This window comes from Geotrypetes seraphini, chromosome 5 (genome assembly GCF_902459505.1).
Source record: "Geotrypetes seraphini chromosome 5, aGeoSer1.1, whole genome shotgun sequence".
Classification (NCBI taxonomy): domain Eukaryota; kingdom Metazoa; phylum Chordata; class Amphibia; order Gymnophiona; family Dermophiidae; genus Geotrypetes; species Geotrypetes seraphini.
The window spans coordinates 113568764-113592643 of NC_047088.1; the positions used below are offsets into that span (position 1 = coordinate 113568764).

The 23880-nt window shown below is 44.2% G+C and overlaps 1 protein-coding gene across 1 annotated transcript in view; it reads left to right on the forward strand.

Moving 5' to 3' along the window:
* Positions 1-23880, forward strand: part of COL18A1 (collagen type XVIII alpha 1 chain) — a 585697-nt gene that overhangs the window by 525964 nt on the left and 35853 nt on the right. The window contains exons 28-30 of the mRNA XM_033945055.1: positions 15410-15664; positions 22035-22232; positions 22953-23068. Coding sequence (XP_033800946.1) covers positions 15410-15664; positions 22035-22232; positions 22953-23068 — 569 coding nt within the window. The remainder of the gene's footprint in view (positions 1-15409; positions 15665-22034; positions 22233-22952; positions 23069-23880) is intronic.

Below are 23880 nucleotides of genomic sequence, written 5' to 3' on the forward strand. Positions count from 1 at the left end.
CAGGTTTCGTCAGGGATCCACAGGCTTTTCCAGAGATATTTCCAGGGCTACTGCCCATGTTACAGTTCAGTTCCAATTCCAGACATCCTCAGGCCTCCGGATCCAGGGCAACTACTGCTCCTAAAAACCTCCAGTGACACCAGAGGTCAGGCGGGGCTTCTTGTATCAGGGGCCGACTTTTTCAGTTTTACTAGGAGTGTGCTCGCATTTTCTTGGATCAATGGATGCTGGACCTCATTAAGGAAGGGCACAAAATAGACTTCTTTTGCCTGCCTTCGGATTTGTTTCTAGACTCGACTGCAGGGGGCCAGAGAAGGAGTCTAAGGTTCGTGCTACCCTGCAGCGTTTCTTAAACATCAGAGCAATAGAACCCATTCTAGAACACGAATCAGGCTTTGGCAATTACTCCTTACACTCCATCATGCCAAAAATAGGCTTGGAGGACAAGAGACCCATTCTGGATCTCAAGTCGGTTAAGTGCTTTTTGCGGATTCTTCAGTTTTGCATTGAAACAGTGTGCACAGTCATAGCTGCTGTCTCTCCTGGAGAGTTTCTGGCACTCTTGGATCTCACTGCAGCTTGCCTCCATATTCCAATCTACCAGGAGTATCGCAGCACGACAGCACCCTGCACTTTCACTAAGGTGATGGTAGTTGTGGAGGCTTTTCTCCGCCAGCAGGGTGTACTAGTCCATCCTTACTTGGACAATTGGTTGATCTCGTCAGGAGTTCAAAAGTGCAGTAGAGATGGTGGTATCTCTACTACAGGCTTTAGCTTGATTTATCAACTTCAGGAAAAGCCAGGTGACGTTGTACCAATCCTTAGAGTATCTGGGCTTTCTCTTCGACAACCAACAGGGTCTTGTGTTTCTTCCCGAGGCATGCAGACAGAAATTTCAACAGCAGATCAGAGATCTCCTGGATTGTCCAGCTCTAGCTCCCACGGCCTGGCATTATCTGCAGGTGCTGAGGTCCATGGCAGTGGTAACCTAAGCCAAACTGCACACGCGCCCTCTACAGGAGTCCCTCCTCTTTTAGTGGTCTCCACAGCATCATCTCCTTCAGATGCCTCTCCCCTGGACAGTTTGAACTGGTGGCTTCAGGGGGAGGTTCTCCGCCAAGGCAGACTTCTTCAGATCTCAGAGTGGATGACTCTTATGACGGATGCCAGCCTGTTGGGTTGGGGTGCTCACTATAGGGACTGCTTCATTCAGAGGCAGTGGACTTCTCGTCAGAAGCATTGGTTGATCAATCGTCTGGAGCTCCGGGTAATTGAGCTGGTGTTATTCGCTCTTCAGCCCATTCTGAAAGGAAAAGCGGTGAGATTATTCTCTGACAGTGCCACAGCAGTGGCATGTGTAAATTGTCAAATTGGCCAGGAAGCTCAAATGCTGTTTTGTTGGGCAGAATCATATCTTCTGTCCCTCTTGGCAGCTAATGTGGCTGGAATTGACAATGTACAGGCAGACTTCCTTAGTCGACAAGTCCTAGACCCGGGATAATGGTCCCTCTTGTGGAAAGTTTTCCATCTGATCATACAGCATTGGGGGCAGCCCCAGCTGGATTTGATGGCTTCTGCTGAAAACGCAAAAGTCAAGCGCTTCTTCAATTGAAGAACAAAGCGTGGCAGCTTAGGGTTGGACGCCTTGGTTCAGCCCTGGCCTGCTCATGTGCTCTTTTATGTGTTCTCTCCATGGCCTCTGGTTGGTCGGGTCATCCGCCAGATAGCGATGCATCCCAGCCTCGTGATTTTAGTTGCTCCGGACTAGCCTCATCGTCCATAGTATGCGGATCTTGTCCATCTTCAGCAGGACAGGAAGCTCCAACTCCTTCATCGCTACCTTCTCAGTCAGGGTTCGGTGCCCATAGAGAATCCACAGCGTTTTGGTCTTACAGCATGGCTCTTGAGCACTCAGCCTTGATGAAGATGGTTATTCAGATGTAATCATCTCAACGCTTTTGCAGTCAAAGAAACCCTCTACTATGGCTTCTTATGCCAAAGCCTGGAAGGCTTTCCAACAGTTGAGTGCTAAGGACCAGATGCAGCCTGAGAGGGCTCCCATTTCAATGGTCCTGACTTTTTTCCAGGTGGACCTAGAGAAGGGTTTAGCAGTGGCCTCCCTTAAGGTTCAGGTTGTAGGCCTTTTGTGCTTCAGAGCACACACAGGCTCTTGTTCACAAACTGCTTATCAGATGTGACCAGGTTTATGAGAGGGGTGCTTCATTTGTGGCCTCCCTTGCATCATCCTTTCCCTTTGTGGAATCTTAACATCATTCTACAGGGCCTTAGGGAAGCCCCAATTGAACCATTGAAGAATGCTACTCTTCTGGATCTGACAATCAAGACTGTTTTTCTGGTCGCCATTGTCTCGGCACAGCATATTTTGGAGCTTTTGGCTTTTTCGTGCAGGGAACCATATCTCCATATTATGGACGTAGGAGTTGTTCTCCATACTGTACCTTACTTTCTACCGAAGGTGGTTTTCGCCTTCCATGTCAACCAGGAGGTTCGTTTGCCTGCATTTCATTCCATAGGCTCAGAGCGAAAGGATAAGATCTTGCACAGGTTGGATGTCAGGAGAGTCTTGCTCCACTATTTGGAGAGGACTAATGATTTCCGGCTGTGTGATCGCCTCTTTATCCTGACTATTGCGTCTCGCCATGGTCAGCAGGCATCCAAGTCTTCGATCACTCAATGGATTCAGATGGCTATTTTCATGACTTACATTGCCCATGGTAAGCAGCTGCCAGTTTCTCTTAAGGTACGCTCGACTAGAGGTATTGCTGTGTCATGGACGAAGTCTTGTGCAATTCATCCAGCTGAAATATGCAGGGCAGCTACTTGGTCCTCTCTTCATATCTTTACCCGGTTTTACCGAGTGGATGTGGCAGCTCACTCTGATGCCACTTTTGGGACCTTATTATTGATGGCAGGCTCTTCTGTCACTCCCTAGCTGATACCATTGCTTTGGTATGTCTTCCTTCCCACGGAATCTGGAAGGGTTGTAACAGAGCAGACCAGTTCAGAAATTGTTTATGTTGCTGGGGATCTTCCCCCGTACCTCTCTTGTCATGGATTTGTTCAAGTATGTTGCTTGGCTTTGGGACTTGATTCCAGATGGCTCTAGCTCTCACTCTAAGGGGGAGGGCATGTGCTCAGAAAAGTGTTTGGATTTCTGAAACTCCCGGATTGTGAAAAGGAATTGAACATCTAGCATATGGAAACCTACAGGGACTAGCAGAAAGATTATCATTGAAGGTAAAAACCTATTCTTCCATCTAAGCCCACTCTTTAGCTGTATGTGTTGTAGTTATGTTTCGCCAAGGACAAGTAGGACATATTATACTCGCATGTGAGTGATGTCATCCTCAGAGCCTGGTGCGGAGACTTTACGTACTTTAAAAACTCCCCCAAAGTGCCCCCATTGCACATGCACAAATGCCTTCCTGCCTTACTCATGCGCACAGGACCATCAATCTTTTTTCATCCATAGTGAGGGGGAGACACATCTGTAATGACCCCTCTCAGCATTGGTTTTTATTTGAATATTTATGAGCTTGTTGGTGCCTTCCCTAGCGGTATTTTTTTAAATTTTATCTTCGAATACTTAATTCCCCTAATTTCCTTACTTTATTTCAGTTCTTTTGTCCATTTAAGGGTTTAAAAAAAAAAAAAAAAGTTTTGCGGCTCACAAGACCCTCTTAAGCCTGAGCATCAGCTGGGACTTTTCTCTTACCTTTTTTTAAAGTGAGTGCTCCTTTTTTTATAATTGTCATTTGATTTAGCCACGGTTGTCTTTCCTTTGATGCTTTAAATGCTATGCTCGGGCAACCAGACCATTTCTGGTTCTGACACCCATTCCTGGTGTATTCAGTGTCTTTGGCCATATCATAACCACTTAAGCTGTATTCTTTGTTTGCATATGCAGAAAAGAACACACAATTTCAAAGAGGCTCAAAACCAGAAACGTTTTGGAGCCGACTCCAAATCGTCAACATCGTCATCATGCACCAGCATGAAGAACATTGTTCCCAATAACTATCAGACCTAAATAGGACATTGTATATCGAGTGGGTCTCTACCTACCTCGACACCAAGGAGGTGTAGAGATTCAATGTCATCCTCATCAGCACTACAGGGTCTTTATGCTGTGTTTCAGGTGAAGGCCAAGAAGCACAAGCATTTGTCCCTTTTAATGCACAGTGCCAGGATCTCTGGGGCATCAAAAGCATCAATACCCATTAAGCATTGGCACTGGGAGGAATGCTCCCCAACTATAGAAGAGGTTCCTTTGTGCAGATCTCCAGGTAGCTGGGACCCAGTACCTGATCTGACACCAACAAACCTGCAGGCTCTTTCTGAACTGACATCCTAGCCTTTACTGATGTCGGCCCTCAACTATTTGATCTGGGCCATGCTCTAAGAGCATTTGGCGGGGTTTCTTATGCAGAGTTCAACAGCATCAAGAGTGTTTGCACCAGCATGACTCTTGCACAGCATACCTTCAGCCTGTGGTGCATTCACTGACACAGGCACTGCCCACAGTGTTGTCATCAGAGAACCTGCATCTCGTCACCATTCTGGCCTAGGACATGGATTCTCACATCTGAGACAGGCATGGTCTAGGCCCTCCCATGCGCAAGTGTTTGCTGACACTGATACAGACCATTTGTGGGAGTCCAATGATGATTCACACTACTTCTTAAAGGAGGAGTCACGTGGAATCCCATCTGGCCTGTCCCTCCCCGCCCCCAAGGAAATCTGGAAATCTCCACCTGAGTTTTTCCAACCCATCCAGTGGTGTAGTAAAAAGGGACAAGGAGTGGACTGCCCCGGGCGCCATCTTCACAGGGGGTGACAGTGCCTCTCCTCCTCTCGGGCCCCCTGCATACTTCCTTAAATGTTCACCAGTGTAAGCAGCATTTTCCACTTGCTGCTAGTACTAGCCTTGGCTTCTTTCTAATGTCACTTCCTGGTCATGAGATCAGGACTTGATGTCAAAAGGAATCTGAGGCTGTCGCGGGCAGCAGGTATAAGATGCTGCTCACACTGGCGAACATTTCAAGAAGTATGTGGGGGTGCTCAAGCTGCGACAAGAGTGGGGGACACTCAAGCTGCAGGAAAGAGTGAGGGGGGTTGCAGGGCATCACTGCCTGAGGCGCTAACCTACCTCGCTATGCCACTGAACCCATCTTTTGTGAAGGATACAGCATCTGCCCTCCCTATTCATTTGTAGATGAAGAGCGAGCTCAGGGCTGAGGTGTTCGAGGTTCTGGACTACAATTAATCTCCTAAAGATTCTGTGATCTTCCTCCTCCACAAAATCTTTGAAAGATGTTCAGGTGAAGAATTTGGAGTCCCCTCTGTTGGTCCCAAAACCTGCCCAAAATGATAGACACCATGTATAGAAGTCAAAGTACTCCAGGATTTGATAGGCCTCAATTGCCTCCTCATTCCTTGGTAGTTGAATCCATGTTCAAACAAATCAGAAGTTCTAGAGGCTTTGCTTTGGCACCCCCAGCCAAAGAAGCTGAAACTCTGGATTCATTTGGGCAGAAGATATATCAGTCTTTCGATGCTTATCTCACATACAGTCTACACGAGCCACCTCTTCTTGTTGTCCTTGATATGCAATATGAATGTTTTGACAGACACTCTCCCACTGGAAAAGGCTCCATTTTTTTGCCAGTTGGCTGGAAAACAGAAGGCCTGTATGAAATTTCTGGCCAGGGCACATTTGACATATTTGATGTGGCTTTCAGGATCTCTGCTCAAAGTATAGTGATGCGTGGATTCTCATGACTGCGTGTGTCTGAACCAGCATAAGTTGGTAGATTCTGCTTGCTCTGGATATAATCTTTTTGGAGAGAAGGTGGAGGAAGTTGTAGTCCTCATAAATAAACATACTAATACCATTGACACTCTCTTCCAGAGAGTATCTTCTGCACCCTCCTCTTCCAGGAAATTTTTGGGCAAATTGAAGCTAGCACCCTATTACTCTTATAGGCCTGTGTATTCTTGCCCCAATCAGCTAGTTCAACTCCAGCATGCTTATTCTTGTCAATGTGTGCAAAAGACCCAAATGGCTCCCCTGTCAAAACCAGGGGCAAACTTTTGACTGACTTCAGCAGAGCAAAGTTACAGCTGGACCACCTACCAATAGGAGAGAGACCGAGTTTTTACCAAGAAAGGTGGCTGAATTATAATGAATTGGGCCCACAAAGCTGTGAATTGGGCTTTTTCATGTGACTTCAATATTGTCCTCACTAGGGGCATAGCTAGACACCCAATTTTGGGTAGTACTGGGCCCATTTTGGGTGGGCAGAAGAACCCAGCCCCACAATCTGGTCTTGTTTTTCCAGGCAGTCCGGGGTCTCAACCTCCCCCCCCCCCCCCCAACCCAGCCACCTGTTGCTGGCACTGCCTATCTTTTAAAGTTCACGATCTTTGCTGGCAGTGAATAGCATTACTGATAAATTGCTCACACCAGCCTCACAGCCTTCCTGTTGATGCAACTTCCTGTTCCTGCATAAGCAGAGTATGTTGAGAAGGAAGGCTGTGGGCTAGTACAAGCAATGTATCAGTCATGCTGCTCAAAGCCAGCGAAAAACTGAACTTTAAAAGATGCAGGAGGGAGAAGTAACATAGTAAATGACGGCAGATAAAGACCCAAGTGGTCCATCCAGTCTGCCAACCATACATGCTCCATAAATTAATTTTTTAGTTTAAATGATTGCCGGTGCTGTAGCGATCTTTGCAGGCTGCCATCGGCCTTCGCAGCTGTCATTCTCTCTGCCGCAGTCCCGCTCCTCCTCTGACATCAGGAGCAGGATCACGGCAGAGGGAACGACTGCTGGGGAAGCTGATGGCAGCACTGGCCTGCACCCCCTTCCCTGAAGGCCTGCATGTTCCCCCCTAGCCTTCTGGTCATATCTTTACTATATTACAGCAGCGGAGCAGCCTGCAGAGATGATAGCCGGTGCTGTAGCGATCTTTGCAGGCTGCCATCAGCTTCCGCAGCTGTCGTTCCCTCTGCCGTGATCCTGATCCTGATGTCATAGGAGGAGCGGGACTGCGGCAGAGAGAATGACAGCTGCGAAGGCTGAAGGCAGCCTGAAAAGATCGCTACAGCACCGGCGATCATCTCTGCAGGCTACTCCACTGCTGTAATTAAGTAAAGATAAGACCGGGTGGCTAGGGGGGAACATGCAGGCCCTCGGGGAGGGGGGTGCAGGCCTTTGGGGGAGGGAAGCCCTGATGTAGAAGTTCACGGACGGAGAGAAGGGGGGGTTCAAGGAGATGTGTATAATGGGTCTAAAAACAGAGGAGAGGAAGAGAAATGGTGGACAATGGGATTTAGGGAGGTAAGGAACAGAAGGAGAGAAGCTGGATACGGATGATATGGAGGGGGTGTGGGAGATAGAGATACTGGTTAGGAGGGTAGTTGGGAAGAGAAAGGGAGACCTTGTAGACCCTGGGGTGGTGGGGAAGGAGGAAAAGATGCTGGTGAAAGGGTAGTTGAGAAAAGGAGCAATGGTAGATCTGGGGATGGTGGGGTCCATCGCTGCAGCTGCGGGGATGGAGATGAAAAAAAGGAAAGATGCCAGACCTCCGGGGGAGGGAGGGGAAACGGAAGGGGAGGACAGAGATGGAAGATGGATGGTTAGCACGAAGAAAGAAGGAGCCCCTGGCAAGTGAGTTATCGAAAGACAATCAGAGGCTAGGACCAAAATGATTTGAATAATGATCAGACAACAAAAGGTAGAAAAAATAATTTTATTTTCTGTTTAATGATTACATGTCAGATTTGAAATGTGTATCCTGCCAGAGCTGGTGTTAGATCATGAACTTGAGCTAGAATTAAATATGGGAGGGATGACAGCAGGAGAGAGCACTGAGTAGATGAGTGGGAATCAGATCAGAGGAGCAGGTAATGGGTTTGGAGGATGAGAGAAGATGTGCATTTTCCTCTTCGGAGATCTTGGAGAAGGAGGAGAGGGTGTTAGGTGTTGAATGGAAGTTTAGCAGAAGGGGAGGTGAGACAGCCTGTTTGAGAGCTCATGGTGAATCTTCTGGATCTTATTGTACAAGGACTTTGTCATAGTCTGGGGAAAAATTGAAGGGGGAATAGGAGGTAAGGGTGCTTTGAGTAGGGAGTTTAGTGTAGTAGAGAGACAGCGAGGGTTGGAACTAAGTCAGGTGGTTAAGTGGGTATTTCCATGTAAATGCCTTATCTTATATGCGAGTGATAAATACATCTTTTTAGCTAATAAAGGGCATGGAGGACCTCTCATATACTGACAGAATGAAAAAGCTAGGGCTTCTTGTTTGAGAAATGAGAGGGCAGACTGAAATGATGTCAGCATGAATTTGAAGTGCAGCAGACGTGGGGGAGTCAGCCAGGGTTGGGGTTTGGCATTCCTAAAGCAGAGGAGAGAATGGTATTATAGGAGAGGATGGCTTTGTTGACAGTCTTGTGTGATATAGTAGTTGAAGAGAGAGATGAGACAGCAGCAGAGAGGGCTCCAGGATCAATAACCTGAAAGTTTCTGAACATCGGTGGCAACTGGCCAAGTCTGGGGGGTGGGATGATGAATTGTGAAAGTTAGCAGATGATGATCAGAGAGGAGAAGGTTGGTATTGGAGAATTTAGTGGTCGAGCAGTTGGAAGAAAGGATTAGGTCCAGGTAGCATCCATTTTGGTGTGTAGGGGTGGTGGAACACAGCTAGAGATTGAATGAGGATGTTTGAGCAAGGAACCGGAAGGCAAAGGAGTTGGAGGGGTCGTTGACATGGATGTTGAAGTTATCGAGAATGAGGGAAGAGGATGAGAGCTCAAGAAAGGGGGAGAGCCAGGAGTCAAAGTCGGTGAGGAAGGAAGAGTGGGACATATTGGGGGGGGGGGGTCGGTAGATGACTGCTACTCGGAGAGGTAGAGGAGCGAATAGAAAGATGTAATGGACTTCAAAGGAGGGAGAGCATTGGGTTGAAATCTGCAAGTGGGTGAGAGTAGCAGCCCAATGCTGCCTCCTTGACCAACTGGGTGAAGCATGTAGGAGAAAAGGTAGTCTCCATGGCACAGGGCAGTAGCTGAAGTAGAGTCATCAGGGCAGATCCAGGTCTCCATTAATGCAAGTAGGTAGCGTGATGAAGAAGTGGATGTAAGCAAGCTTGTTTGGACTGGAGCAGGCATTCCATAGGGCACAAAAGAAGGGCAGGGAGGAGAGGAATAGAAATAAGGTTGATGGTATTGCGGGTTGGCCAGGAAGAGTAAGGTGAACTGTAAGAGTAGGGTGGGAGTTGGTTAGGAGGACCAGGATAGGGGTTGATGCTCTAACAGAGAGCAAGAGAAGGAGGAAGAAGATGCGGGTAAGGATAGGGGAGGTGAGGGGCGATCTGCTGCTACAACATGGGTGAGGTATATGCAGAGAGAGAGGGAATGACTGAATGAGAGGGAGATAATGTTGGATTTTTAGGGCAGAGAAGAGAGTAGTGGATAAGAGGAAGGGGGAGGCAATGGGCTTAAAGAGTAACTGGAGTGGTATAGTGTTAAGGGGTTCAGTGGCCTGGGGAGAGGAAAAAGATTGAAGATGGTTAATATCAGCAGGAGGGACAGAAAAGGAGTCATGACAGTGGAAGGAGAGCCAGGAAGAAACTTGGTTGTCAGCTAGTCTAGAGAACAGAGAAGTTGTGCACGAAGGTAAAAAATCTGTGTCATTAAAAAGGCAGCAAGGTTGAGATGCCTGTCCCTATTAAACTTAAAAGATCTAAGTGTGCAGTCCCTTATAATCACCTTGCCATGTGAGGAGGGGAGCCAGGTAGACTAAGCTTGAGATTTATTTGGGCCAGCAAGAGGTATGCCGCTCATAAGAAAAAAGAGACAGAAAGTGCATTAGTGTATGAACTGTAATAGCAAATATGTAAGTTTTGCATTAATAGACAGAGAAGATTAACTGTTACAGATAATATCAGAGAGTTTATGCTTACATAAGTTATTACTTAAGAAAAGGCCTCCCCACCAAACTCAAAAAGGATCAGTCTAAGTGTGCAGTCCCTTACAATCACCTTGTCATGTGATCTGTGGAGGAGGGGAGCCACATAGACTAGGCTTGGTATTTCTTATTTGGGCTAGTAAGAGGGGTTCTACTCAGTAGAAAAAGGTTTTAAATCCTTGTCATGTGATCTGTGGAGGAGGGGAGCCTGGTGGGCTAGGCTTAGGATTTCTTATTTGGGACAGCAAGAACGGTGCCTCTCAGAAGAATAAAGGTTTTAAATCATAAATTCTTACATAAGAGAAGGCCTACCCACCAAACTCTAAAGTATAAAGGATCAGTCTAAGTATGCAGTCTCTTATTAATCACCTTGCCATGAGACTAGAAAATGTATATGAAATAGGTGTTGCGTTGGTCCATGGTGGCTTTGCCTTTTCTGGTTCCAAATGAGCAAGCCAGTATCTCCATCACCATAGGGGCCATACCCAATAGCCATGCAACAACAGCCACAGGTGGGTTTCTTTTCTCCAAAAGCGGCATCGTTTTTGGCGACAAAAATCAGCGACTGGTCCAGGGGGTGCTGGTACAGTGACAGCACTATTTAAAACCCCGGCATAGCAGTATCGGAGGCAGCTAGAAAAGCCATTTTGAGAACTTCCCCAACCCCTACCTCCCCCAGCAACGAGAGAGATGCCCATTCTTTCCTGCTGCCATAAAACCATGCCCCTGTCGAGAGAGATACCCATTTTTCCCACTGCCACACAACCCTCCCCTCGCAGCAGGAGAGATATCCATTCTTTCCCACTGCCAAGCAACACCCCCTCCCCCAGCAGTGGAAGATATGCCCACTCTCTCCCGCTGCCAAGTGGCACCCCCCCTCCAGCAGTTGGAGAGATGACCACTCTCTCCTGCTGATAAGTGAACCCCCTATTCTGCAGCAGGAGAGATGACCATTCTCTCCCACTGCCACATAATACCTCCCTGCAGTGGGAGAGATGCCCACTTTCTCCCACTGCCAAGTGACCCCCCCCAGCAACGGGAGAAATGCCCACTCTCTCCTGACAAGCAAGCTATCCCCTAGCAGCGGGATAGATACCCATTCTCTCCCGCTGCATCACAACACCCCCCCCCCCTGCCTCCGACCCCTCTCCCCCGTACCTTTAATTAGATGCCTACTCCCTCCTGCCAACTGGCCTGCCTCTTCCAAAATGGGCCTTCCCCTTTCCGGTGCATCTTGGGATGTACAAGGGAGGGGCCTGGGGCTCTGATTGGCCCAGGTTGTTTAAGACCCCTCCCATAAGAGGGGCTATATATAACCTGGGCCAATCAGAGCCTCAGGCCCCTCCCCAGATGCACCAGGAAGGGGCCTAAGGCTCTATTGGCCTGGACGCCTAAGGCCCCTCCTATGGGATGCACCAGGAAGGGACCTAAGGCTCTGATTGGCCTGGACACCTAATGCCCCTCCCATCTAGCATCTAGGCCAATCAGAGCCTTAGGCCCTTTCCCGGTGCATCTGGGGAGGGGCCTAGGGCTCTGATTAGCCAATCAGAGCCCCATCCCAAAGGAGGGGCCTTATACAACCTGGGCCAATCAGAGCCTCAGGATGGGGAGGGGAAGGGCCATTTTTGAAGAGGCAGGCCCACTGGCCAGAAGTAGTAAGCATCCCTTCAGTCAGCCATCTATTAAAGGTATGGGGGAGAGGGGTCTTAGGCGGGGGGGGTGTATTGTGATGCAGCAAGAGAAAATCGGCATCTCTCACACTGCTGAGATGGGGAGGGTTCGCTTGTCAGCAGGAGAGAGTGGGCATCTCTCCCACTGCAGGGGGGGGGTGTTGTATGGCAGTGGGAGAAAATGGGTATCTCTCTCGCTGCTGGTGGATGATTTTCACTTGGCAGCGGGAGAGAGTGGGCATCTCTCCCACTGCAGGGGGGGTGGGTTGGTTGTGAGAAGGTGAATGCGAACCTTTTCATAAACTGACCTCGCAACAACCCAATTGCTGTATATAATAATATAGGTTTATTAGTAATAGACAAAAGTCAGCTTTCATGGAACAACAAAGTACAGCACATTGAGCCAATGGATAACACACAGAGAGTGGCCACCTTCTGTTTATGGATCCATCCTAAAGTCTAAGGCAGTCGATATGCTACTTATATACTTTAGTTCAGTAGCCTAAAGTACTACCTAGTTAAAGATTACATACTCATTTTCTATTGGGTTGACACATCTATCATATCTGTTGATTGTATAGTCAGCATATTTATCTCTGAGCCATATTGAAGCATATCACCCATTGTCAAATCTGACCTCTATTTCCTTGACAATGCATTCTTAATACTAAGTTCAATAATTTCTGAGAGCAGGCCCCCTCCTTCCTGAGCTTGATTGTTGTTCTGTCAGCAGTTCTGATAATTTTTGGTAAGACATCTTGTCCTGTACTGTTGCTTGAGTTTATCTTCTTGTTTGGGTTTGTCTTTTTGAAAAGTCCCAAAATATCCAAAACTGCTACCATCAACAGATAGCCGATGTTGTAATAGTCAGTAGTTGCTTGCCAGCTTTCTGGGGCAAAGATGAACTTCTCATAAAAAGGCTAGTTGTTTATGCTGGCAGGGAGAGAGATGATTCTTGCATTGTTCATAAAGCTTAGGCAAGTTCAATTCAACAACACAGTAAATGTTCTTTAGGGTCTCAAGGGGGTCTTCACCTACATTTTCATGAAGGTCTTACTCCTGATTCTTCCTCAGTTGGCAGCAGGAGAGATTGAAAATCTCTCCCGCTGGTGTATTCTGTTTTGTTTTTTGCGTTTTTTTCTGTGCATATGCCCATCACTATCACCAACGATGGGCACATGCAAATTTAGCGAGTTTTTGCTACTCTCTGCCAACCTCATTTACATGAGTGTTTTGGAGGGAATGACTTGCTTTTTTTAATTCGCTACCAGAACAGTTGTGATAACAGCCCGTTGTTTATTAACACGCTGTTTTTAGAATCTAGGCCTTAGAGGAATTCCAACATATCATAACTTCCATTAATCACACAACAAGGACCCATTTAGGAAAAGACAGCACCATAGTGAGTGTTAGAGTAGGGGTGTCAAAGTCCCTCCTCGAGGGCCGTAATCCAGTCGGGTTTTCAGGATTTCCCCAATGAATATGCATTGAAAGCAGTGCATGCAAATAGATCTCATGCATATTCATTGGGGAAATCCTGAAAACCCGACTGGATTGTGGCCCTCGAGGACCGACATTGGACACCCCTGGTGTAGATTAAATTCTCTCTTACCATCCAGTCCTCAATTTCCCTCTCTTCACTATGTCTTCCTACAGCTTGCCACCTCTTTCTCTCATCCCAGCTCTCAAGTTTCAAGTTTATTAAAGTTTGATATCCCTCCAAATCAAGCTTCAAGGCGGCTTACATGTTAAAAACAGAAGGGGTACAAAGAAAAATTAATTTAAAAAAAACCAAAAACATTAGCTAATAAATAGATGCAAAATCACAGACTAAACTGGAACAAAGGAATACAAGGGAAGAACTACAGTTTTAAAAAGTAAAGAATGGAAGGAAAAACAGAGGGGAAAGGGAGACTAGTGGCTGACAAAAGTATTTCACTTCCTCTTATTCCCCCAGTATCCCATTTCTTCCCCTATCCAGCATCTGCCCTTTTTCTTTATCCCCACCTTCAATCCAACATCTGCCCTCTTTCTGCACCCCCTTCCATCCAGCATTGTCCCCCTCTTCTCCCCATTTCTATCCAGTGTTTGCCCTCCCCTCTCCTTCTCACTTCATGAGTGTCTGCCCTCGGCATCCTCACTGCCACTGCTGATTTCCTGAACCAGCAGTAGCAGCAAATTGAAATAGAGTGATCGTGGGACCTACCTATACATAGCCGCTCTGTCCCAGAACAAGAAGTGACCAAGTTTCCAAGTTTATTTAATCTTTGATATACCGTTTATCAAAAACATACCTAAATGGTTTACAGTTAACAGAATATTGTTAAAATAAAATATAAACTTCAAAATAAAAAGGGGAGGGGAGGACAGAACATATAGACTTACTGGAATAAAAAGGAAAAATTCGAAATGGTAAGAGTTAAATACAATAAAAAAATAAAATGTAAAAGGGAGGGAAGAAACGGAAGGGCTTTAGCACACTAGGTTAGGGGTTGCTTTGAAGGAAGCGTTTCAGTTCAGTACTGCCGACTACAAAGAAACTGTTAGGGCTCTGCAGAACAGAGTCAAACTGAGAAGGCGTCTTTAAAAAGGAATTTTTTTTTATTTACATTTTAATTTTTCAAGAGATGTTTCTTGTCTAAGATCTGACGGAAGGGTGTTCCACAACATGGGAACGACTGAAAAAATGGTTTTGTGGGTAGAATCAAGAAATAGTTTGCGAATAGAAAGGCCAGAAAATAGGTTTTGAGTAGTGGAACACAGATTCCGGGAAGGGGTATATGAAATAAGTAGTTTGTTGATGAATGCAGGTGAATTGGACTGCTTGGTTTTAAATGTTAGCAGAAGTATTTTGTAAGTGATGCGGTGAAGAATGGGTAGCCAGTGAGCTTTACGCAAGAGGGGAGTCACGTGGTCAAATTTTTTAGCTTTGTAGATAAGCTTGACTGCAGTGTTTTGTAATAGTTGAAGCCAGCGAATTTCCTTTTGTGTAATTTCTTGATATAAGGTATTACAGTAGTCAATGTTGGAAATGACAAGGGAATGAATTAGGATGTTGATGGAAGGGGGATCTAATAAAGAAAGAATAGAACGGATGAGTCTTAGTTTGTAAAAGCATTTCTGAGTGATATTGCTGATTTGGTGATGAAAGTTAAGATCTTCATCAATATTAACTCCAAGGAGTTTGATTTTATTGTCATGTTGGATGGTTCAGAGTGCTTTTTGGAGAAGGAGAGAAAAATATAGGCTGACAGCCACAGGTATATACAGGAAGGTCCCATAACCATTGTATTTCAGTTTGCTTCTGCTGCTGCTGGTTCAGGAAAACAGCAGCAGCAGAGGTTTATAGGAGGGAGAAGGTGGTGGTCCTGGCCTGCTGTGTGGTCTAATGCTAAAAGGTGCACAGCCGCACAGATTAGAAGGAACGTGATTTAGGACAGTCATTTCTGCCAGCCATAGACATGGTGTAAGTTGTTGTGCCTAATATTTGGCACATAACTGTGGATTTAGGCTAGTTATTCTACAACAGATTCAGCATGCAGCTCTGCTGTTACGGAATACTAGCTTAGCACTCAGGTTTTTGGTGCCTAACCTTTAGCAACCTATATTGAATTTATCCCTTATTGTCTTAGGAATGGCATAAATTAGTGTGAAAAGAAAATCTCCATGATTTTTGTTTTTAACTGTTGACTGAAATTTTAAGGCTTCCCTGTAAATATGTTGTCTTTGCTCTTTTTGCATCACCAGGGCAATGAACTGGCAGTGGAACAGCCTCCAATTGTTCAGTTTCCTGGCAGCTCATCTAGCTATATCCAATCTGCACAAGAGAGTTTTAAACCCTCTCATCAAGAATATACAAACAGTTACTCTACTTCTCAACCATGGCAGGAAGACCACTACCAGTATCAACCTGAGCAGACAAACCCAAGGTCTGAAAATTCTCCTGGAAAATGGGGGAACCACCCCTCTGCCATTCACATTCACCAGGAATTCCAGGCGGCGGTGAGTACAATGATCTTTCACCTATGCATGTTTAGTTTTAGGATTAGATTTTCTAAAAGGCTTTATCCCAGGTTAAGCAGGCAGCATATTTTCACATGCGTGTGATGTCATCCACGGAGCCCCGGTATGGACAATTTTAAAAGTGCATTGCTACTTTAAGAATTTAAGAAAGTTCACAAACTGCCCACACCGCGCATGCGCGAGTGCCTTCCCGCCCAACACAGGCTCTTGGCTCCTCAGTTCAGTTTTCCATGGAGCTAAGAAGTCATGTCTCTGAATGTTGTTCAGTTTTTTTTGCCATTTGCCTTCCTGCTCATGCATCTTTTTCTTAATTTGTGTTTAAGTTTATTTCTTTTTTAAAAAGTAAAGAAGAGGAACACTTTTTCCTCTCTTTTTTTCTCGGGGGCTTCGGTCACCAAGACCTTCATTTTTCCTTAGCCATCATTTTGGCTGACATGATCTTTTCAACCATTTTTCAGGCCGCTAAAAAAAAAAAGGAGTTTTTCAGGTGCCCATGGCCAACATCTCTTCCTGACAGTTGGTGCTTCAAGTCCCTTTGCCCAGATCACTGGGTGCAACTCGTTCCTGGTATTCTAACCTGCAGAACTGTTCAAGAAACTTTAACAGGAAACATTGTTCGGGACCGGCATGGGCATCAATCAGAAAACTTCATCGTCAAAGACATCAACATAGACACCGGCGTCGGGAGACATCACCCCGTCTGGTAAGCCAGCTTCCCATTCAGCATCGCAGGTCAAACTTGCATCAAGTCTCTTGATGCCTACCAAGCAGCGACAACCACCTTCCAGCTTGCTTCAACCTCGAGGTGTGCATCCTTATTAAGGTCACCCTTTTCAAGGCAAGCCACTACACCGATGGTACTGGCAGATAAGCCAGAGGTACCAATGTTTTTCTTCTGAGTACACCTCAATGTGCTGTTCTGAAGGGACTTGTGTGATTACCCCAGTATCGACTCCCTCGGTACCGGTCCAACCTAAGTACAGAGCTACAAGGTTTCTACGGTACCACAGCTGGTTGTCTCCGGAGTGACATCAACAGACCCTCTCTAAGTATCGATCCTCTCACCAGTGGTCCAGTTCTTCATCGACAATCCAATCAGCATTGTTCCTCCTCGGATGTTCCATAGAGAAAACATCACTCCTTCACGTTCTTTGAAGAGAACAACAGCTTCACATTATACATCTTTCTAGCATCAGACTGGTACTGATCACGAAGTAAAAATTGATCTTCTTGACATATTTCTTTATCAAGGCTGTCATATCCCTCAGCAGTCTGTTTCAGGACTTCTCTGAGCCTACAACAAACTTTCTACTCAATTGTCAACCAGCGGCAAAATCTTCTTCTGAAAGACTTTTTGTCAAGTTTCAAGTTTAATAATTGTTTTGATTAATCGCTTAATCATATTTCTAAGCGATGAACAAATTAAAATTACAATTTATGGGAAACAATACATTACAGAACAATAAATAATGACATTCAAAATTAAAAATTTAACTTTACAAACTTATATACACAAGGAAGGGGGGAGATGAAATACAAAATCAATATAGAAAAGTAGAACAAAAAGGGAAAAATACAAAATGAGCAACAGAAAGACAATATAATATAGTACAATAAAAATAATCTGAGCTGCGAAGAGTTTTGTTAATTACCAAAAGCATCTTTAAAGAGAAATGTTTTTAAATTACTTTTGAATTTCTCAAGATTCTGCTCTTCCCTTAAATAGATTGGAAGGGCATTCCACAACTGAGGTGCGGTAACAGAGAAAATAAGTTGTCGTCTTGTATTGATAACCTTAAGAGATGAAATAGTTAGTAAGTTCTGTTCGTTGGATCTCAGAGTTCTGTTTGGAGAATATGGAATTAATAGTTTATAAATAAATGCTGGGGTTTTATGAAGAAGGGCTTTGAAAGTGAGTATGCATAGTTTGTATGTTATCCGATGGGTGACTGGAAGCCAGTGCGCATCTTTTAAAAGGGGTGTTACATGATCAAATTTCCTAGTTTTAGTTATAAGTTTAATGGAAGCATTTTGAATAATCTGTAAGCGTTTTATTTCATTTAAAGAGATTCCTTTAAAAAGAGCATTACAATAGTCAATTTTGGAGATCACCAAAGAGTGAATAAGAATATTGATTGATTTAGAATATAAAAATTTTGAAATTGATCGAATTTGTCTTAATCTATAAAAGGTTGTTTTAATAATGTTACTAATGTGATCATGAAAGTTCAATTTGTGATCAAAGATCACCCCTAAAATTTTAGTATTACTAACTATTTGTAGGGGGACATTTTTTCACTATATTTATTAGGCAGTTGGGGAAAGAGCTACCACTCGACCTGGAAGCTGATTCTGTCTGCAGTGCTGAATACTTGGAGGATTTAGATTGTGATCAACCTCCTAACAGAACTTCTCAGCTCTTCCTCAATCACTCGGACTCGGCTCCAACTGTATTATCCCCGTTGGAAACTGATAACCACATCTGGATTCTAAAAGTCATTCAAGAGGGTACTCTCTTCATCAGACCTTGGAAATGCCCCTTACCATTACGGGGGCTCCCAGAAACTTCGACCTTATATATAAATACCAGTCACTAGTGGTAGAATTTTAAAAAAAACTAAAAAACTACTCTACTCCATTGAGACTCTATGACTCAGTGCCACCAATGTGTGAAAGGTGCACTATGGACACATTTGACTGTCCCTTTTACCAATACTCCATGTTGGCGATCAGAGTGCCAAATCAAAATTTCAATATCTCCTGCTATGTGAAGCATCTTGTTCAAAAATTGCCTTCTTGTGATGGATACCTTCCTTCTCAATGTCTACAGGAATTTCATCATATTTTTCAACCCTTTCCCCTACCTAAAAGGTATCGGACTGGATCCGCTTATCCATGGTCTAAGGAGGCATCTAACATGGTTGTAGAATCTTTAAAGTTAGATTCCTCCACATGGTATTCAGCAAGCAACTTGACATGTATCAAACAACTTGCAACTGATTCAGGATTCCACCATGGGGCATAGAGCCTGTAAGGTGGCTCATTCCTTTTGTTCCGATACAATTATACATGAAATGGCAGGATCTAACAGGGGTGTAGAGCCTGTAGGTTAGATTCCCACCATATTGGAAACTTCCACTGTTTTATCCTCAAAGCAGGATCAACCAGGTTTTTTTTTCTTGCAACACTGTTCCACTGTTCCATCAGTGTTTATACAGTTCCTTTTCGAAGATATCCATTTGCTTTAAGTCTTCTTCCTTTCATCTGAATATTTGCCCTTCATCTGAACACTTTTACTCCATCGTCTTTTTTATTTCAAAAGCCCGGAGGTTTGGGAGTTGCTGTAGGGGAGGAGAAAACCACTACTTAAAAAAAAAACACTTTTTCAAGAATGACTTTCTCTTTACTTAATCATTATGCCTCCATAAGAGTTTCTTCTTAAGTTGACTCCTCTTCTTTGGGGGATGATACGTCGTCTTCTTCTCAAAGAAGAGTTTTCATCCTTGCTGAGGAACCGGGAAATTACTCAGATTTCAGATAGTGCAGCACTATTGTCAATATAGAGTCCTGCCTTTTGGCCTTGCATCCTCTTCCAGAGTAGTCATCAAAGGCCTGGTTGTAGTAGCACCAAAGCAGCAGACAGGGTCTCTGAGTTTTCCCTTGCTTGATAATTGGCTCATTAATGATCCAACCTCATAATGGGTCCTCGCAGTGACACAATTCACAATTCTCTTCTTTCACTGGGGATTCAAAATCTATTTTACCAAATCCCAACTTTAATCTTGCAAAAAATATAAGAACATAAGAATTGCAGCTGCTGGGTCAGACCAGTGGTCCATCATGCCCAGCAGTCCGCTCACGCTGTGGCCCTCTGGTCAAAGACCAGCACCCTAACTGAGACTAGTCCTACCTGCGCAGTTCTTGTTCAGCAGGAACTTGTCTAACTTTGTCTTGAATCCCTGGAGGGTGTTTTCCCATATGACAGACTCTGGAAGAATGATCCAGTTTTCCACCACTCTCCGGTGGAAAGAAGAACTTCACTCTCCGGGTGAAGAAGAACTTCTTTACGTTCGTACGGAATCTATCTCCTTTCAACTTTAGAGAGTGCCCTCTCGTTCTCCCTACCTTGGAGAGGGTGAACAAACTGTCCTTATCTACTAAGTCTATCCCTTTCAGTACCTTGAATGTTTCGATCATGTCCCCTCTCAATCTCCTCTGTTCGAGGGAGAAGAGGACCAGTTTCTCTAATCTTTCACTGTACGGGAACTCCTCCAGCCCCTTAACCATCTTAATGGCTCTTCTCTGGACCCTTTCGAGTAGTACCATGTCCTTCATGTACGGTGACCAGTGCTGGACGCAGTACTCCAGGTGAGGGTGCACCATGGCCCGGTACAGCGGCATGATAACCTTTTCCAATCTGTTCATGATCCCCTTCTTTATCATTCCTAGCATTCTGTTCGCCCTTTTCGCCGCTGCCGCACATTGCGCGGAAGGCTTCATCAACCTGTCGATCAGAACTCCCAAGTCCCTTTCCTGAGAGGTCTCTCCAAGTACCGCCCCGGACATCCTGTATTCGTGCATGAGATTTTTGTTACCAATATGCATCACTTTACACTTATCCACGTTGAACCTTATCTGCCATGTCGATGCCCATTCCTGGAGCCTGATTATGTCGCGTTGCAGATCTTCGCAATCCCCCTGCATTTTCACTACTCTGAATAACTTCATATCATCCGCAAATTTAATCACCTCGCTCGGCGAACCTATGTCCAGATCATTTATAAAGATGTTGAAGAGCACGGGTCCAAGCACCGAGCCCTCTTCCAGTCCATTTACCCCCACTCTCTGTTTCCTATGCTCCAGCCAGTTTTTAATCCATGTGAGTATTTCACCCTCGATTCCATGGCTCGCAATTTTCCGAAGTAATCATTCATGTGGAACCTTGTCAAATGCCTTTTGAAAATCCAGATATACAATGTTGATCGGGTTGCCCTTGTCTCTCTGCCTGTTTACTCCCTCGAAGAAGTGCAGCAAGTTTGTCAAACAAGATCTGCCTTTGCTGAAACCGTCTGGCTGGTCCTTATCAGTTCTGTCAAACCGAATCTCTACAAGACTAATTTATATATAACTTGTATAAATACATAGAAAACACTTGTAAAAAGTGTATAATTTATATAAATATGAATATAAGTGCTCAGTCACCAACCATACAGTGTCATATAAGATGCCAGCTATGGTTGTATAGAGCAGTGATTCCCAACCCTGTCCTGGAGGACCACCAGGCCAATCGGGTTTTCAGGCTAGCCCTAATGAATATGCATGGTGCATATTTGCATGCCTGACATTTCTATTATATGCAAATCTCTCTCATGCATATTCATTAGGGCTAGCCTGAAAACCCGATTGGCCTGGTGGTCCTCCAGGATAGGGTTGGGAACCACTGGTATAGAGGGACCATCATCGCACTCTGAGAGTCCCTCTACCTGCCCTACATACGTGATATAAAAATATTTTTATTTCTATGGTGATATATTGTAATTTAAAAGAAATTTAAACAATGACTTATCTGTCAAAACTGCAGCGTGTGGGGGTAGGAGCTTAGCTATAAAGTGCTTTCGTGATAGATAATTCCGTTTCAAGTGCTGTGAAACCCATAAACTCTGTGGTAGAATGGAGGGAGAGAGAGAGAGAGCGATACTGGACAATGGGAGGGGGAAGGAGTTGAATCTGTTGACAGAAGAGAGGGGGAAGTATTGAACCTTCAATCAGGAACGTAGCTAATCTCCAAACAAGCTTAGTTTATCTGAATCTGAACTAGTGTGCTTGGGGAGCGCAAGCATCAGTGCCTGGAGGCAGCCACCGACTTTCTCACTCCTGAACCCATAGAAAAGGTGTTGCTTTACCAGCAGATTTCTTCAACTGGCAGGACTTTGGCATGCCTGCCAGCAAAGCTATAATTCCTTCTCTCCTCCCATGGACTGCTGACTATACCTCTCATTTAATCAAAATGCAGTCCTAGAAATATGTGATTTTATTTGTGATATAATTGCAGTTAAAAAAGAGGTGGTTGTATGCTTTTGTATTGTTTTTGTTGATTTATGTAAAAACTGTGCAAAAATCAGTTTTGTGAATAAATTAAAATACTATCTTCAAAGATGTACAAATAATTATCCTTTTTCCTCCAGTTATCTGAAACTCCCTTTATTGGAACTTCAGCAGCACTGACTTTTTGTGACATCCTACTGTATTTTTTGTGAAAGGGTTTGTTATAACAAATAATTATCCTTTACATATCTCCATTATAAATGTAAGACTTTTCTTACTATGTTGTATTTAATTTTTCCTACAGCTGCACCTCATTGCTCTAAATACTCCTCTTAATGGCAGTATGCGCTCCATCCGTGGTGTGGACTTCCAGTGTTTTGAGCAGGCCAGAGGAGCTGGCCTGAAGGGCACTTTCCGAGCTTTTCTATCATCCCGGCTACAGGATCTCTATAGCATAGTTCGTCGAGCAGACAGAAATTCGGTGCCCATTGTGAACCTCAGGGTATGTTTACCTTAAATTCAAAGTTGATTTGTTAGAGAAAGCCCAAATTCGGAGAACTCTTGTCTCTCAGATGAACTGAGAGAATATATTAAATAAAAAAAAAAAAAGGAAAAGAACGTAAAGTCTGGGTTAAGTCTCTGCTTGATAGCAGGACATGCAAGTAGCTACCAGCTCTATATAAGATTAGTACTGGTTGTACACAGTTTTTGTCCCAGATCAGTTAACTTGAATGTTATAATGTTAATGGATATGTTTGTTACAGAGCAGAATAGAATTGTATTTTTTTAATGTAAAACGCTTAGAAGTTATGATTAGCATTTTATCAAAATTTTAATAAACTTGGAAACTTAAAATAAAACAAATACAAGTCAATTAAAATACATTTTTAAATTACCCTTGCAATATTTTTGTGGTGGCAACAATAATTAAGGTTTTTTGCTAGAAGCTGAATGTTACAGGTGAATTTCTGCATGCCTTTGTTTCCAGGATGTATCTTGTAAACTTTCCTCTTTTTATATATCAGGGTGTCTTTCATATTCCTTTCAATCCCTGTTGATTTTTTTAAATTTTTTTTTTGTATGTCTCTGTTTAAAATTCTAAATCCTTAGTATCCTGTCTCTCTCTTTCATCCTACTTTTTTTCCTTACTATGATGCATTATGATCCAGGAGCAGAGGGGAAATAAAAATTCTAGGTCTAATTTGTCTTGTTTCCTTTCTAGGATGAGATTCTCTTTGATAACTGGGAATCTCTGTTCTCAAATTCTGAAAGTCAATTCAGGGCTGGGATACAAATCTACTCATTTGATGGAAAAGATGTCTTGAGAGATGCTGCATGGTAGGTTACATATTGTTAAGTACAAGTAACATTGCAAAAATGAACACGTAGTAGGTAAGTTTATAAACTGTGGCCTGAATTTTACAATAGTTATGGTTACACTGATTTTAAATAGGAAGTTTAAAAAAGGAAAGTATGTATCTAAAGTTAGCCCACATAAAATTAAACCAGTTCTAAGTTATACACAGATTTGTGATTTTGATGTGAAGTCTGCCCAAACCACACCGGAGTCTCATGGGATAGGTGGCAAAGTTCAGTTATGGATTAGGAATTGGTTATCAGATAGAAAACAGAGGGTAGGGTTAAATGGTAATTTTTCTCAATGGATGAGAGTAAACAGTGGAGTGCCACAGGGGTCTGTACTGGGACCGGTGCTATTTAACTTATTTAGTTGAAATCTGTTTTTTATTAAGAAACAAACCATACAGCAACAAATTCAAACAGCAGACAAGAATTCAAGTAAAGAAGACAAGGCTCCCCTCCCCCAAGAGGACTGGACTCTGATGTCCTCTCAGGTTACAAAGAGCCCCCAACCCCCAAAACAGACCCCCCCCCCTGAACACCCCACCCCCCAGCCCCTCTCCCCCACAGATCAGACAGGCGGAATGGAATACAACTGCAGTCTGTTCAAGGTACTACTACGAACCCGGGGAGACAAACTGTCCAAATAGGGAGATCAGATATGAACAAAGTCTCTGCTCCGGCGACGAGAGGAAGAAGCCAGGGTGGCCTCCCAGCCCAGAAGGTCATGCAATTTATTCCTCCAGTACCAGAAGGAGGGAGGAGTATCAGCCAACCAGAAATTCAGTATA